Here is a 16,241-nt window from a genome sequence, read left to right on the forward strand (position 1 = left end):
GGATTCTTACAGAAACAAATAAAGGGCAAGGCCAAAAATCAGCGAAGCGAGGGGGCGTTGCGGTAAGAGATGCTGCGGGTGTAATCCTAGTAAAAGACAGAGGCAGGCTAGATCTTGGCGTTGGGATTTATCAAAATAATTGTGCACAAGGGTCCTAGGTCGCCATAGTGCCTTGGATTGTGGCCGAGGGGGGACATAACAGATCAACACCAAAACTAGAACTAAAGACAAGGTTCGATGTCATGGTCAAGGGTGACGGCCTCTCTTCTCCTTGACCTTGGCCTTTGTCTGTCGTCCTTCGTTTTTTTCCCCTCTCTTTTACTTGCGCAAAATGCGGAATTAAGCGAGACATGAAAGGAATACAAACAGGCCTCATCCCTCTTGGAGAGCAGAAAAAAAAGAACAAAAACGGATTGCTGTAGGTGAAGCTAGGAAAGCTAGTCTGAAAGAGCAAAGGTGGAGAAGAGAAAAGCGCGAAGCAGCGATTTTTGGTCACGTGATTTGTGTTTCAGAGAGACGGAGTTCTCCTGCCCTTCCCTTGTCTTGCCAGTGAGAGTTTCTTTTTGTGTGCCAAGCTTAGTCCTCCGGAATAGAGCTGTCTGTCTTTTGTCCCTTTGGAATAGAAGCAGCTTGAGAAATTATGGAAAGACATGGCTGTCTTAGACCATCTCGCCTTTCTCAGTAGACTTGGTCAATCCGGCCTCAGTTCCAAGACATGCCCCCTCGTTAGCCAAAGCTCATGGTCCAGAAGCCAAAGGCGACTAAAGAGGGCGGTTTCGCCAAGCTTTGTTTTGTGCGTGCAACAGACAAGTCGCTGGCTTGGTGTTAGTGATAGTGCTATGATATTGGCTGTGTTGCGTAATAGGCCATGTGATGGGGCTGTGATGAGAACCAACACGTTCACCTATGCAGCAAGCCACGCAGGGCCGAAGCGTGATGGCTTCGGGCAAAGATCCTATTCTGAAAATGCTTCATAAGTCAAGATAAAAAGAATACGAACTGCATAGTAGACTTGACTCACCCATAAGTATTGATGATGGAAAGCGCTAGATGAAGGTCGATATGCCTGGTTAGGAAAAAAAGTATGTGTTCGTGTGATGGCAGCATTTCTCGTGACATTAAAGCTTTGGTTAGCGCATGGCGTCTGGCTCTCGTCATAACCCTAATTCCACATATCAACCCTACACAGGCTGTGGCAACAAATTATTTCCAAGCATTGTTTTTCTGCGGAAATAGATTCACTAACAACGTCATGGAAATATGGAAATCACCAGTGGCTTATTCTTACAAGGCCCTTCCTAGTCCCCTTTTCCTTTTTTTTTTTTAGCCCTTTCGCTCTAAGCGAGCCCAAAGAAGGAAAGAGAAAGACAGAGGCAAAAGTGAGATTTGGCCATATCAACCCCCATCCCCGAGAAACGAAAACGAAAAGAAGAACAAGGGTTTGATAGGAGATGAGACGAGACGAGGCGAGGCGAGGAACGGGGGTTGAATATGAAGATGGGCTATCAATGAGAAGACAAAGGGCGAGTGACAGGGACAGCAACTAGCCGGAGAATAAAATAGAGAGGAGGCAGAAGCAGAAACAGAAGCAATGGGAGGACAGAGTGCTGAAAGAGACATGGACGGGGATTTGTCAAGAGTAGAGTCCACGAAATATGATATAGGGGAGGGGTGGGGAGAGGTCAAAGAGCGAAAGCCCAAGGGTAGACAGACGGATAGCTAGATAGACAGGTGGACGCACAAGCACGAACGAGTAGCCAAGTCCCCTCTCCCTTTATCATGAAGGGCTTACCAAGGAAAGAAGCAATACAACTAACAAGCGGAGTTTGCCAAGCTCGCGTTTTTCGGCCCTTTGGCCCTTCATGGCTTGCTGATCTTGGATGAACAGGGGTGACTTGGGGAGGGCGTCACTAAGATCAGGACAAAGAGGATCGTATAGTATGGTGTGGGGAGCCGAGTCTTCGAGCTCTGAGTCTGTTATCATCACGGTTGTAGCGTTGTGGCTGCTTCAGGCTTTGTTTTTCGTGTTTTCTTCTTCCTTTTTTCTATCCCTTTTTCTCCAACAAAGGATGATGCAGGAATCACGATGGACTAACAACAATCAACACCATTCTATGGGCGATTATGGGTGAATCAGCAGTGGGATGTAGCGTGCATACAGCAGCATAGGATAGCGATAGCCGAAGAGGGCTAGAGTGGGTGTAATATTGAGGGGAGATAGGCCAGTACAAGCACATGGCTATGCCCATATACAATAGCTCGAAAAGGCGATGCGTCCTGTCAGCCTACAAGAGCTGATAAACCTGCCACCGCCTGTACTTGTGAATGGGAAGACGAATCAAGGCTGACAAGGGAAGAGGCGTAAAAAATGACATGCTTAGACTAAAAACATAGCTTGTTTATACTGAGTTTATGCATATGCACAGGCAGCGGGGACCGGGCTCTACACTGCATGATCCACACACACAAATAAACATAAATACATATGTCCCTATGTGCATCTGCATGCGCGGATGGAGATATGCACAAATAAACAACTGGGCCGCGTTGTTGTCTCCTGTATCTCTTTTCTCGTTGTGTGGACCTAGAGCTGCCTAGACAACTTCGAATCTCTTGACGAAGAAAGCAAAAGGGCAGCGTATGGATAATCCTTACGGGGGGAAGAAGGATGAAATGCTGATGCGAGCATTACAAACAAAGAAAGCAAATCGGGACCACGCTGAGAAGAGAGAAAGGGGCAACTAGATGGACATGGCCTTCCTAGTCAGAGGGGCTAAAGGCGGCGTTCTTGACACGTTATTGTCCGAGATTCTCATGCCATTCTTTCGTTCTAGTCTCTGGTCTCTCCGGGTAGCCGCACACTTCGTGCAATACACACCGAGAGGACTTGTTTTATCGTAACTTCATTCCCTTTGCGCCCGCTCGATTCCTCCAAGCCATGGGCTTGCGGGCCTGGCTACAAGGCAGAAAAAACAAAACATGGCATGGAAAAACAAAGCACACCCCCCCCCCCCCTGAGCGTGATCCCAAGCTTGGGTCTGAATCTGGGCCTCGAGTCTGAGGGTCAGCACAAACAGGTTTTCTTGGCATCGGGGCTAATTATTGGGGAGGGAATAGAGAGGGAGAGGGGGTTGTCCTTTTTCTCCCCTCTTTTATATATACAAAATTTCTCTTTTTCGCTCTCTTCTTTACCAGCTAAAATCGAGCACTGGGTTTAGGAGAGACATGGGAAAAATAGACTGATTGGCAAAGAGGCAAGGCGACGAAAAATGGAAATCGAGTCGTTGTAGAAAAAAGCGTGTTCAGTAGAAGGACAGGGCCTTGATACCGTGATTCTTGTGGGCTCAGAGAAGCAAAGACCCTGCGAAATGGCATGATGCACGCTTCCGTTTCGATCTGTCTTGTCTTCTTGGGTCTTCTATAGCCTTATCCCTCTCCGTATCCCTTTCCATGGTCTTGGGCCCAGCTGTCTTGTGAACACGTACACATATATGCAAGCGTAACGAAAACCACCAACAGTTCCCAATGAAGAGGGCGGCCCCGTGGGGAAGGCCAGTGTAGCGAGTTTGGCTTGGTTCCAGGTCGTTGGGGCGGCAGGGAAGCACAGCACAGCACATCACATATTGCGGTGTTGTGGTGAATTCCAGGTCCCAGGCCCCAAGCTTCAGGCTCCAGGCCTCTAAAAAAAAAGAAATCCCAGCTAGGCTAGCATCTGCTAGGTCTCGCTAGCAGGCCATATCCAACTGTGATAGAACAAGCCACTGGAGACAGATGGGGGCCAGTCCCTCTTTCAAGTCTCTGTCCCTCGTCATCCCGAGTTATAAGCCTTTACGTCACTTAGACTTAGGCTTCTTAGTGCTTAACTGAGATAGCTTAGCTCTTTAGCTTGGCGCAGAGCCCGAAGCCCTGTTCCTTTTCTTTAAAGAGACTGTTGACTTGGTGGTGAGCTTCCTGTAACCTGTGCCACTGCCAGCTTTAGTACGTATCCGTCTTGGCTAAGGACTAGCAGACGGGCGCTATAACTCTCGTTTCCTCCCACAAAGACTAACATACAGCCCCTAAACAAGAGCCAAAGTAGACTGTGGATGGCCTAAAAAAGGACGGCCACTAATGCATTCTAGGAAAGTCGCTTACAGAAAAAGAGAAAAGCGAGACAACACTCGTAAGCCTAGCCAATAAAAGCCCGTTTCATTCACAAGGTACCCTCGTCAGATATCTTGCGTTTCCCCGTTATACTGGGATTTCTCGACTTTGCCCTTGGTTACTGGGACTAGCTATATTCTTACGCAAGGGCATTAAGGGACCCGCTCGGTTAGGATAGATATAGATTCGCAGACACTACAGCTTAACCTGAGAAGCCTAGGAGAGCCATAGGAGTGCCCCTACCCCTTTCTGTCTAGGATAGGCTGTAGGTTAATAAAGCAAATCGAGAGAGATATAGAGAGAAATGCAAAGTAGATGGGGGGCGGGATAGGGTGCATAAAGATGATGGAAAAGGAACGGATAGGAGCGGATCAAGAAGACAAAGACACCAACAAGCAATGCTGGCAATTAAACTAACAATATGAAATGACAAGAAAAAAGGCTTAAAGAGTCCGAATCGAGACCGTATATGCGTGAGTGAGTAAGAACAACAGGCTCTTTCATTGGCTAGAATACACACAACCTCGTCAGATGCTGTACCTCGTCAGGGCTTGGTTTCGGACTGAGAAGATGGGCCGATGAGGCAGGGAAGGGGGATGGCCATCATTATTGATTGCCTTAAAGAGTAGCAGCCTATATCCCGCTTGTTGCAATTCTGGCACGTCTTAATGTAGTCAGACAGGTAGATGGCCGGTGAGATGCTACACCGGTGGCTGCCAGCCCAGGGCCAATAGTAGATGCATGAAGCTGAATACTGTGTCGTGTTATTTTTACTTCTCCCCATTGATCGGCTGTAATTCTCAACCAAGAGCCATATAGAGCCTGTCTCAAGTCCCGAGCCCCCAGGCCAAGCTGGGTCCAAGGTTTAGCCCCAAGCGTCAAGTTGGGCTCTCAGTATGTGATGGTGGTGGTGGTGTCGGTAATTGTGTGTCGTGTGTTGTCGTCGTCGTCGTCGTCTTTGTCTTAGAATTCGTCGACCTCTCTATCTTCGTCTGCCATATCTTATTCAATAGCAACCGGTATGCCTTGCAGAAGGGAATTAAGGGGGAAATGGGACCTGTCATATGGCCATTTCTTCTCCGCTTGTAACTTCTTCCTGAACGGTAAACTGTTCTGGCAATCCGACTCGCTCCCTCAGTCTGCCTCTAGTGAACTATGAACAAGAAGAGCCCAAAAGCGAATGTTTCTAGTCTTGAAGATACGTACGCGTGGAGATAAGGATAAAAGAGGGGAAAGAAAATTTATTCCTGGCTTTCTCTCTTTGAGGCAACTGCTGTGAGACACTGCGAGAAGCGGACTAGAAGCAGTATGCGTGGAGATACGTATACAACGAAGATGTAGCACCTGCCTTTGAAATTTCTTCTGCACCTACTGTAAGGGTTACATGGACAAGCCTATTTGAAGGTACCTGGCCTGATCTCTTTCTTTCCCTTGGCCTGCCTCTTTCTTCATCATGCCCATACTTATTTATTGACACTTGTCTGCCCCTGCCTGCCCCTACTTGCCCACTTTCCTTTAGCCTGGGTCCTAATACCAACTTCTTATCATATACCATATCCGCTTCTTCTCATTATAGGGGAGAGCAAGAATGGGCATGACAGTCAAAATTTGAAGTGACAGGATAAAGTCACCATCGGTTAGAGTTCGTTCGTTCATGGAAGTTACTCCACTGGGCCAGGAGTACGGAATATCTGGAGACTTGGGGAGTGGAGAGACAGAAGTGACAAGGTATGTTCATAGTGCAATGGGGGCGTGTCATTATAAGAAAAGACGCGCCACTCCTTCCCATCCATCCTTTTCCTTGGCCATGCAGCTCAAAGAGCGGGTCCCAGCTCAAGTTCTTTCCCTTATCCAAGAAAGAATAAACACTATAAAACCATAAAAACCGACAGAACAAAACAATAAATACAACAATAAAATAGATCTTCGAAAAAATGAACCCAACAAAGGCAAACTCGACTCCTTCCTTTTTTTTCGTCCTTTTCGTCCCTCTTGTCACTACCCTGCCGTTTTGCTGCTGGCTTCTGTGCTGCTGCCCTTTTTGAATCTGCACCTTCCCACCTCATTTTCTCATCTGCTCTTGAACGTGTCTCTTTTTTTTCGTTCCTTTTCCCATCTTCCTATTTTCTCCCTCTCAAACTACTTTTTTTCTGTTCATTTCTTCTTTCTGATCCATCACCACGTAAAAAAAATTGATTCAATCTTGGTGCTTCATATAAATCGCTGCAGAACAACAACAACAACAACACCGATAAAACCTCCAGAAAATAATTTCCATACCCTCTTCGACACTTGCATTGCCAATAAATGCGCTACACGTCGCTGCTTGGCATTCTTTATCTGAATCCAGGCTTCCACCAACGGTAGCGCATCATCACTTGACGCATTGCTCCGTCCTATTGCCAACTGACGACCGCCATAAACACCCGTGTATTTGCTCTGTCGCCGCATTCCAAAAATTCCAAATTATTCTGTCGCCTGCCTGCGAACCACAAACGTCCCTGTAGCGCATACCAACCACAAACACGACAACCTCCTGTGGAATTTTCCGTGTATCATCCTTAGCCTGTGAATTCTACAGCTTCAGCTCGTTGGCTAGTCTAGTCGCTGTACAACGCCACACTAATTCTACTACCAACCTTAACCAACACCATTCGTTTTTGTTGCCATCTCTGCGACTTGATTCTGTCCTGCTGTATTTAATCGCCTTGCTCGCCCTGTGCTTTCCAAGATACTGGATCTGTGCTCGCCCTTGGAATCCTGTGGGCCTCCCTAAGCCGAATATCTGGTCAAGTAAGTCCGTTCACACAAGCAAAACGCATTCCTTTTTTCCTTCTACCTCTACTTCGCCTTTGTTTTTTCTCTGGACCTGGCCCTTGCACCCGTTCAGGCCATTGAAAGCATAAGGCGTCTTTTGGCTTTTATTCCCATTTGCTTTGGCCATTTTTGCCCTTTTCCCCGTGCAGACATACAAACAACGGCCAATCAGAAGCTTAACTTGCCCGTAGCTTTGGTTGAACAAGAGACAACAAAAGGTCTTTCTCCCGGGTTCCCATTACATTGGGTCTTATTTCGCCTGGCCATTCCTGACTCTTTGTTCCCTCGCCAGTGCCTGTGACAGCCCACTGTACTGCATTGCACGCAAGCCGCGCCCTAGTAGCAACAGCACCAGCACCAACCCATAGATTTTCCATGCCCTTTGTTGTGCTTTGCCTATAACCTATTAGCCCCAGCTAAAATTCCTGCCGAGAAAAGGCGTTTTATCCGTCCTTTGTTTCCCTTGGCCCTTCTAATAGGGGAGAAAAAAAGCATGCCCAAAATCCAAACCCCAGGAACCCAGATTTAAGACCTGACCCAGCACTCTGGGACTGGATTTCTTTGTTATCTGGGAAATTTTGCTGCATTCTTGCTTTTACTCCTAGCTCTATTCCTCTCCTTTCTTCCCACAATATCGCCGCATTTGTCAAAATCACCTCTTCTTAAAACAATCGCCCTTGCTAATAACTGGCCTGGCCTCGTTTGCAGACACTGTTAATTATTTTTCACATCACATGGTCTAGCTGCCATATTCGATTAACTCGCCATATCCTACGATTTTGCGCGTGAAGCCGTCTTGTCGTTTCACCATGGCCACGCAAATGCGGCCTCTGCAACCCGACAACGGGGCCGACTTGAGGAACGTTCAAATTCCCACGACCATGGAAGGGCCTCCCAGCGTCTTCGAACGCCGAACAAAGAGCGGAAGAGTCCTGCGATACCAGCTCACTATTCTGCAACAACCTGAGCGAGCACGCGCGTGTGGCTCTGGTTCCAAGTGTAAGCACTTTGCCGCTACTCTAAGCCTAGTTTGGGCCTGTCTCCTCCCCCATATATCCGTAAGAGCTAGAATTAACCTGTATCCCTCCCCTCCCAACAGCCGCTGCCGACCGCAGACCCGTTGATCCTCCACCCGTCGTAGAACTTTTGATCTTTGATATCACCAACGGCCAGGAGAAAGACATCACTTTCTCATACAACGTCAACTTTTTCCTGTTTGCTACTCTTGAACACGCTCGTCCTATGGCTCATGGGCGTGTCCAAACTCCCTCCGCTACTAGCCCTCCTGTCTTGACTGGTATGCCTGTCTCCGGCATGGCGTATCTAGACCGCCCTACTGTTGCTGGGTATTTCCTTTTCCCCGATCTCTCTGTTCGCCATGAGGGTCGGTACCGCCTTGCTTTCAACTTGTATGAGGAGATTAAGGATGCTGGTGATGCAAGCATCGACCCTATTGACAAGATATCCAATGCCAATCCTGGCCCGTCTTTTGACTGGCGAATGGAGGTCAAGTCGAATGCCTTTACGGTCTACAGCGCCAAGAAATTTCCCGGCCTGACGGAGAGCACACTCTTGAGTCGCACTGTTGCCGACCAGGGCTGCCGTGTCCGTATTCGTAGAGATGTCCGTATGCGCACACGTGAAAATAAGGAAAAGAACAGGAACCCCCATCGCAACGAGCCTAGAGAAGCCGAGCGGGTTTCTAGAACTCCCGACCGCCAGCCTGTTGATCAATACCGTGATCGCTCGATGAGCAACCACAACGTTGCCGCAGAAAATCGCATGGCTTACCCTGTCAATACTTCCGTTCCTCCTCAATACTCCGATAACCGCAAGATGTCCACCTCAGACAACTATTTGAACATGCCGCCAGCATCTCATCGCCCATCGTACCCTACCACACTTTCCTCAACCTCAACCGTGCCGAGCTTCCCTGGGACAGGCTGCGCCACGTATGCAAATACCTCTGCTGCTTCGGCACGGCCCATGACACCACACAGCAACTATGTTCCTCAGAACGCCCCGAATCCCGCATACAACACTACCTACTCTAACCCGAACAGACCTCATATTCAGGGTTACGATCATAACTCCTCTGCGCCCAACTCCTATCACTCCATGGAAGTTGATTCCAAGGTGGAACGGCACAACTCTGTTTCAAGAACAGTCCAGCAGTCACCTCGCCCTCATTATTCATCTGAGTATGAGAAGCGCGATCACCGCTTATCTATTCATTCGCAACCATACACGGCTCCGGATGAAATTACTGCCATCCGCTTGGCTACCATGTCCTCTCTTCCTCCTCCTTCTGATCGGCGTGACATGGCCCCTACTGGCCAGATTATGCCCGAGATCCCTCCCACTGCTCCTCCCGCGTCTTCTAGTGGGCTTACCAACTCTGTCATTGAAGCTGATACTAATGATGAGGAGCCCGCATATGTCTACCCCTACGCCTTACCTACAACTTCGGCGAAGCAGGGATCCCACAAACAAGGCTGGGTTAGCCGCCCTCACACGAGGAAGCGTAACCGGGCCGCATCTCCAAGCGACTCACAGCGCATCTACAACCGTGGAAACCCTCATGACAATATGCGCCCATCAGAGCGCCCAAACATTGCTACATCTGATGCGGCAAAAGCTTACATGGCTAACCGTCAACTGCCAATACCTAGTGAAGTAAGGTACATGACTGCGGATGGGACTTACAAGGCCAAGCCATTGAACAGATTTATTTGAATTTGCTCAATGAGCTAGCGGACCGCCCTTTGAGTTATCCGTTGCCACTACCTACCTGCATTTACATGTGTATATCAGACATGTGTATATATATTCTCGACGTATCTTTTTTTTTTTTTTTTTGATTTCCAAATTCTCCACCATTTCCTTTGTTTGGATCTTGTCTTTGACTTTTACTTTCATATTTTCCCAGCATTCCGACCAAATGATGGGTTTACTTGCTTCCTCTACTGCGGTTAAGCAATTATTTTTGCGCTGTTCCCCGAGCCGACTTATTACGATACCATCATCCTGGGCAGTTTTTGTTTCTGCAGTTTATTATTCTTCGCTTTAATGTTGCTGCCAACTTTGACTTGTTCTTCTTTGGAATCTTTGTGTTTTTTTTTCTTTTTCTTTGTTGTATTTCTTGAAACTTACTTGGGGAAAATGGGAGGACTTTTTCTTTTTTTTCTGCTTTATTTTCAACTTGCTATTACCTTTTCCCTCTTTATTCAACTCTTCACCTACGTACACATAACATAAATCTTCTCTTTCTTATGTCGCAATATCAATACCATTATTGTTTCCTTTGTCAGAGCTTGTATTTGAGAAGTGTTTTTTGTAGGTCGTGAGATATTTGTCTATTTGTCACTTGATTTAGCTTGTATATTGGTGATCCAGTGACGACTGACCTATTCAATGTCTAATGCAATGGCATTGAAGACGGATGAACGTAGAGGCTATTTTTGGTGTGTCTGTCTGCCTGTAGACTGAAAATGCCGAATGAGTGAATCGTTGTTGGTGATTTTAAGAACAGGCGACGGCTCCAGTTATATGAGAGCATGGTTCCTTCACTGATAATTCCTGTGTGTGTGTGAGAGAAGTCTTTAGGGGAGATGTGATCATGTGACCGTATCAATGACTGAGATAGGGTAGTTCGTACGACTTGGGCACTTGTCTAACATATGTTACACAAAAGTGTTAGACCCATAGTTCAAAGCTCGATCTATAGGTTGTCCTTATCTATTTTACGCTATATGCTAGGCCTGATGGCAAAATTGATATTCTATAGCGGTAGCCAAGTCTATGGAAAAAGCGTGCAAGTTTCTGAATGAAGTGAAAACTGTATAAAGACTCACAGTAAGGAATAAACCCTCTAATATTTATCAACGTCTCTAACACACAGTAGAAGTATAAACAAAAACTTAGGGGCTTGCGGTCGACCCTGAGTCAAACTAATAAGTGCTAATAATGCTTGCTGTCTCGCAGTATTGATGTTTACCAATATTACTGCTCGTCGCTTTACTTCTCTCTATTAATGCTCTAGTGTCTCTTGATTTGGCAGTAGGTGTTCGGTCTTTCCTTTCACTATCATCTATCATTGAAGTGGGCACTCCATATAAATGACCTCAATTCTAGTTTCCTGCTTGTGTTTTCATGATTCCGATGCCTATGAGGCTTAAGCATTTGACCAGCTATGTTCCGCCATCTATTGGTGGGCATTTGGAATTCTTGCATCTACGGCTGTTCTAGGGACGCACCAATGCCTAAAGGCAACTGGGATGAGCTGGCCTTTTGCCTATATTGCAGCTGCTTAAGGAGAAACATTTGTGTCTAAATCTATTTATATTCGCATTTTCTCCCTTGTTCTTGAGCATGAATAAATTCAGTGGCCACTGGAACTGCCAAGATTAAACGACGTGGCGACATCTTCAAAGTTCAACTTGAACTTGAAAATATCCAGTGTCTGCTAAAGTTTGAACGGTGCTTGTTTGTATGTTTCATTTAGCACCTATTCAACGGCATTCCGTAGCAATATGACAGAATATTCTAAACGGCAGTGGCTTGGATGATGTAACCTTCAGACTCTACTCTTGAGCAGTCGGTATTGCATGCTGGCATCTACTTCAAGGACCTCATATAGCGCTTTGGGGCTCTTCTTTGCAGCTAGGGGGCTTTCCTGCTAGACATGATACATGGAACTTGAACTTCTTTAACGTTTATGGGAATCACTAAGAACAAATGGCGCCGGGCTGGCTACCAGACAGAATTAGCCCTCTGCAAAGCTGACTGCAGTTTTGGCGAGAGAAGCGCGTATGCTCCTAAGCAGCTTCCACCTTGTGGACTCGACAAGAAAACACAGTGAGTCCTGCACTATTATTTTGTGTTTTTTTACGTCTATCTACTGTTTTTTTCACAGAGACATAACGGTGTGCTGCAGACGGAAGTAGCTAAATGATGTAATCTTTCAGTGCAGCTTGTGGGTAGTCGGTGGTTCCAGAGGAACTTGTATTTTGAGCACCCCCTACGACTTTTTAGCGTCTGGTACAAGGAAAGGACCAGGAGAGCTATTCATACAGTATCGCTCTATGAAGTGTCTGCAGAGTTTTTAGGACTGGCCGTCTAGTGTTACCTGTGATAACCGCATGGTTCACTTACCTTCGGCATTGGCTGCATCATTCTAGAATGTCTGGAGCGTGGTAGATGCTCCCCTTGTAGCTAGCGGTGGCAGTGACCTGCCTTTCTATATTTGTGTTGTTTGGGCACAAGGGTTGTCTCAGCGAGGCCCGACGGCTCAGCGTAGGCTTCAAGTGTTTTTTGTCCTGGGTGGGTTTGAGGTTGCGGCGTAGGACACTAGTGACATAGCTCTTTGCTTTTGTGTTCTTACGGAGCTTGTCCGCAACCCTTTAGCCCAATGCCCTCGGTGGTGCTTTGCATGTCGATTAGTGGCCTCGCTATTTTGGCTGGTTACAGGCCTTGCACTCAAGTGAGTAGTTGTATCCCCATCGATCGTGATACTTGCTAAAGTCTCCGTTACCAGCTCCATCCTGGTGAGACTCTGGCATCTAAAAAGCGGAAAGGAGGGTGGGTTGGCTTGGTGGGGACACCAGTTCCAAGTGGACGGTATCCTTCCTGCTCTTTCCATCATTTCTCCAGGCCGAGATGTACTCGGGCTCTTTTCCACTTTCATGCTCATGTGAGGGTGATGCGGTGTGCTGTTGTGGCTCCTTGACATCCCAATTTTGCTTGAGCGTCGGCCAGCCCATTGTCTTCTACTTCCATGTGCCCTGTGATCCATAGTACTCGGACAAGCCTTTCAGGTGACTCTTCTGTCCCGGCTTTTAGAATCCGCCCCATCTCATCCAATATGTCCCGTGATGCAATGGTTTTAGGTTGTATAGACGGATCATGATTCCTCAGTTGTTCAGACATTGCCAGATTTCCCCGCTACCATCACAAGCTATGGGTCGCTTAGTTACCTCGAGAGCACCAGTTGCCTCCACTTCCGCCACTTCCATCTATCTTGAGCGGGCTGTGTAGCCTGCTTCCAGGATAGCCTGAACTTGAATATATTTAACACCTACAGGAATCACAGAGATCAAACGACGCATTCGAAGATGGCTTCATCCTCCACCCGATTTGAATTTGAATTTGAATTTATTTAACGTCTACTGGAATCACTAAGATCAAACGACGCCGGATTGGTTACCGGACAGAATTAACCCTCTGCAGGGCTGACCACAGGTTTTGGGCGAGAGAAGCTCGTATGCTCCCAAGCAAGCTTGTTACTCGTCTTCCACCTGTAGTCGTCAGAGACAAAAGAAAAAAAAAAAAAAAAGGAAATCCCCAGATATACCCTAAGCGCAGAAGTAGTGGGGCTAACCCCCAACTTCCCCACAAACATTCGTTCCTCTGAAAAACCTGCCACGCTTCCTGAAGTCGTGAAAATCACGAGAGCAAGACGGCGACGTCCAGTGCAGCCTGGGAAAACCCCCCAAAGAGAGAAAAAACCAAACTGTGTGAGCATCCGAGGGCTCGTGATATATCCTTCCACTTTTCTGGTGGCCGCTGCCTTGCGCGTGTGGATGAGGCGCCAGACAGCCCCCTTTCTAGTGACATGCCACAGTCACCAGTCTATCCGAGGACAGAGGAGCGCAAGAAAGAAAACAAAACAAAAGAAAAAAAAAAGGTGCGGACTGTGTGAACTCTCAAAATTCAGTCCTGAGCGTGAAGGTGAACTCCTTGAGTTGGAGTGGTGTTGCGGCGATGAGGAGTTGGCGATCGCGAAAGTTGTCGTGAAAAAGGGGGCGAGTCGACGACGAGGTTATCCTCAAAGTTGGGTAAGTGCGGCCTCAAGGCTCCACAGCTCATTGTCAAGATCCATGACAGAGTCAAAGAAGAGGAGAGTTGTCATCCTCCACCCGGCCTGTGTGCAAACATAAATTCTGTTTCCGCTACGCTGAATCGGCGGAATACAACAAGCTTCGATGGCGCAGTGGTAGCGCAGTGGTCTCATAATCATGAGGAGCTTGATTTCCACATCATTCTTCGTCGTCATGCTGTCATGATATCCAAAGGTCGTGAGTTCGACCCTCACTCGGAGCAATACAACTATTTTTTTTCTTTGTCTTTTAGCCACAGCGCAGCAATTCAACATGTATCTATCTTTTCAACAAACACCTGCTTTTCGTTTGTTTACGGCCGATTCACTTTCTCTGTTTTTATGTCTCGATTGTAGAGGAATTCAATGTTTCATGTTATAGTAAAATAATATAGGGCTTTGTTGCTATGTTACAGTGCAGCTGCACAAAACACAACAAGTATGCACTAACCCATGTTAAGTAGCATGTACATTACATTATCTACACGGTAGGTATTAGCATACATCGCAAGGCGCACACATAAACACAATGTGGATTGTGGGCGGTGCACACGTACACAAAAACCCTGATTTCGCTCTCTTTATCGCTCATATCTCACATGGGTAGTGAATTGTTGTGTTTGGATATGCAGGTACTAGAGAGAAAAGAGCGAGAGAGAGGGACAGAGTGGCGTGGCGGGTTTTCAGTTTTGTTTATGCAGGCTTTATGCAGCCACTTTGTCCCCAAGGAAAGGCAAGTTTTGTCCTCAGATTTCTTTTTGCACGAGCGAATAGTGAAAATGCAATATTCATTCATAATACCGAGGTGTATGTATATAGTGGTAGGTACATAGGTGGGTGCATCCACATGTGCTACTAAGTATAAGCAAGACCTTGTCTGTGCGCTTGTGCATGCCGTTTTTTATGCTATGCCTGTATTATGCTTCTATACACTCTTTGCTCAAGTCCCAGGAGTCTCGTTGGTTGGCTGACGACATGACGCAGACAACCGACGAGGCAGGAGAAACATTCAACATGAACAAGGAACTTTTACAGCCTCTTTTTTCTCCTACCCATCGCAATAGTACCGATTCAAGTGGCAATGAATTAGTAGTCTAGCTATTGAAGGAAGTTATTTATGCACTCGACGTTTCCCTTCTGAAAGGGGGCGGTTCAAAGGAGTTATTGAACACGGCATGCTCAGTAAGAGCTTGCTTGATACTGAGTCCTTTCTGTTTGCTGTCGGTTAGTTTGGTTATAGTATATATAGGGTGGAGAGGGGGGGGGGGGGGGGCTGGACGGGAGTGGCTGCACTTCATCTATAGGCCGGTCGTTTGAAGTTAGAGCTTCGAGAGAAAGCCCGGGCGTCCGGTGGGGCCTTGTCTCGGTTTGAGGCAGACGGCAAAGGACAATCAGTATCTGATCTGCTGCTGGCTCTGGCTTAGACCAAGGGGGGGGGGATAGTGAGTGGAATAGTAGGGCTTTAGGTTTAGGGTAGACGATGTGATGTGTGGCAGGAGGCAGAGAGGAATGGGCGTCTGCAAAAACGGCAAGAAATGTAAGACAAAATGAGCAACTACTTACTGAGGGTTTTGTGAGAGGGCAATAACGGGCACTGCATTTTTTTTCTTCTTTCTTTTTTTGGGTCTGTCTTATACCCTCAATCTGTCGAAGCAGCGCTAAAGCTACGGTCTATCCTATTTTGGAGATTTAGTTTAAATCAGGGGTCCGTTTCCTCCTCTAAGTTGAGGTGGGGACCCGACGAGCAAAAAACTCGTCATCTTGGCTAGTAACTAAAACCACAGCAACAACAGTACGCAATAGAGACCGGCTAAGCCAACGGAATGATCCTGTTGCTGCTCGATGGGATAGAGCAATTGCGCGTAGCAATGGTCTTTTTCTAGTTCTACTCGTCTTTGGCTGTGGAGCTGAAGCTTGGATGATTTGTTAGGAGTTGGCTGGTGCAGATCTGGGGGAATTTAGGGTAGTTTCCTGTCAAAGACTTAGCTAGAAACTGAAGACGGCTAGGCAGAGGAGGGAGCTGGCGCTGGATGATGGATGCAACCCTGGTGATAAGATTGATGGAGCCTCTTATATTGGATATTGGCACAATGAAAATAGCAAAGGGGAAGGCACGATGGCACCCCTCATGATAAAAGGCGTGCCTTCCTATCCTGCGCATCAGAGCTTCTGTTATGAGGCTGGGAGGCTTCCCTCTTTCCAGTTCTGCCAGCGTCTTGTTGTCCACAAAAAATTCTTCATCTTTCACCACAAAAACTACGCCGGAACTTTGTTCCTCTTCCTATCTCTTCATCGCATTTTCCCCTGCCTCTGTTTCTGTACTTTGGCCTAGCTCTCAGACATCGCTAATGCAGAGCAACTGGAGCGACAGAAGCAAAAGAGGAACAAAAGTAACAGGGAACAG

At 47.1% G+C, this 16,241-nt stretch overlaps 1 protein-coding gene across 1 annotated transcript; it reads left to right on the forward strand.

The window, feature by feature from the left end:
* Nucleotides 1-7,769: 7,769 nt before the first annotated feature.
* On the forward strand, nucleotides 7,770-9,696 carry HOO65_010566 (Developmental and secondary metabolism regulatorve-1; the record flags this gene model as incomplete). Its single annotated transcript, XM_071005613.1, has 2 exons — nucleotides 7,770-7,959; nucleotides 8,060-9,696. The coding sequence occupies 2 exons, from the start codon at nucleotides 7,770-7,772 to the stop codon at nucleotides 9,694-9,696; spliced, it is 1,827 nt and encodes a 608-aa protein (XP_070862388.1).
* Between the last annotated feature and the right edge of the window lie 6,545 nt (nucleotides 9,697-16,241).

The sequence above is a fragment of the Ceratocystis lukuohia genome (assembly GCF_044167205.1).
Source record: "Ceratocystis lukuohia strain C4212 chromosome Unknown Supercontig1_pilon, whole genome shotgun sequence".
Taxonomy (NCBI): Eukaryota; Fungi; Ascomycota; class Sordariomycetes; order Microascales; family Ceratocystidaceae; genus Ceratocystis; species Ceratocystis lukuohia.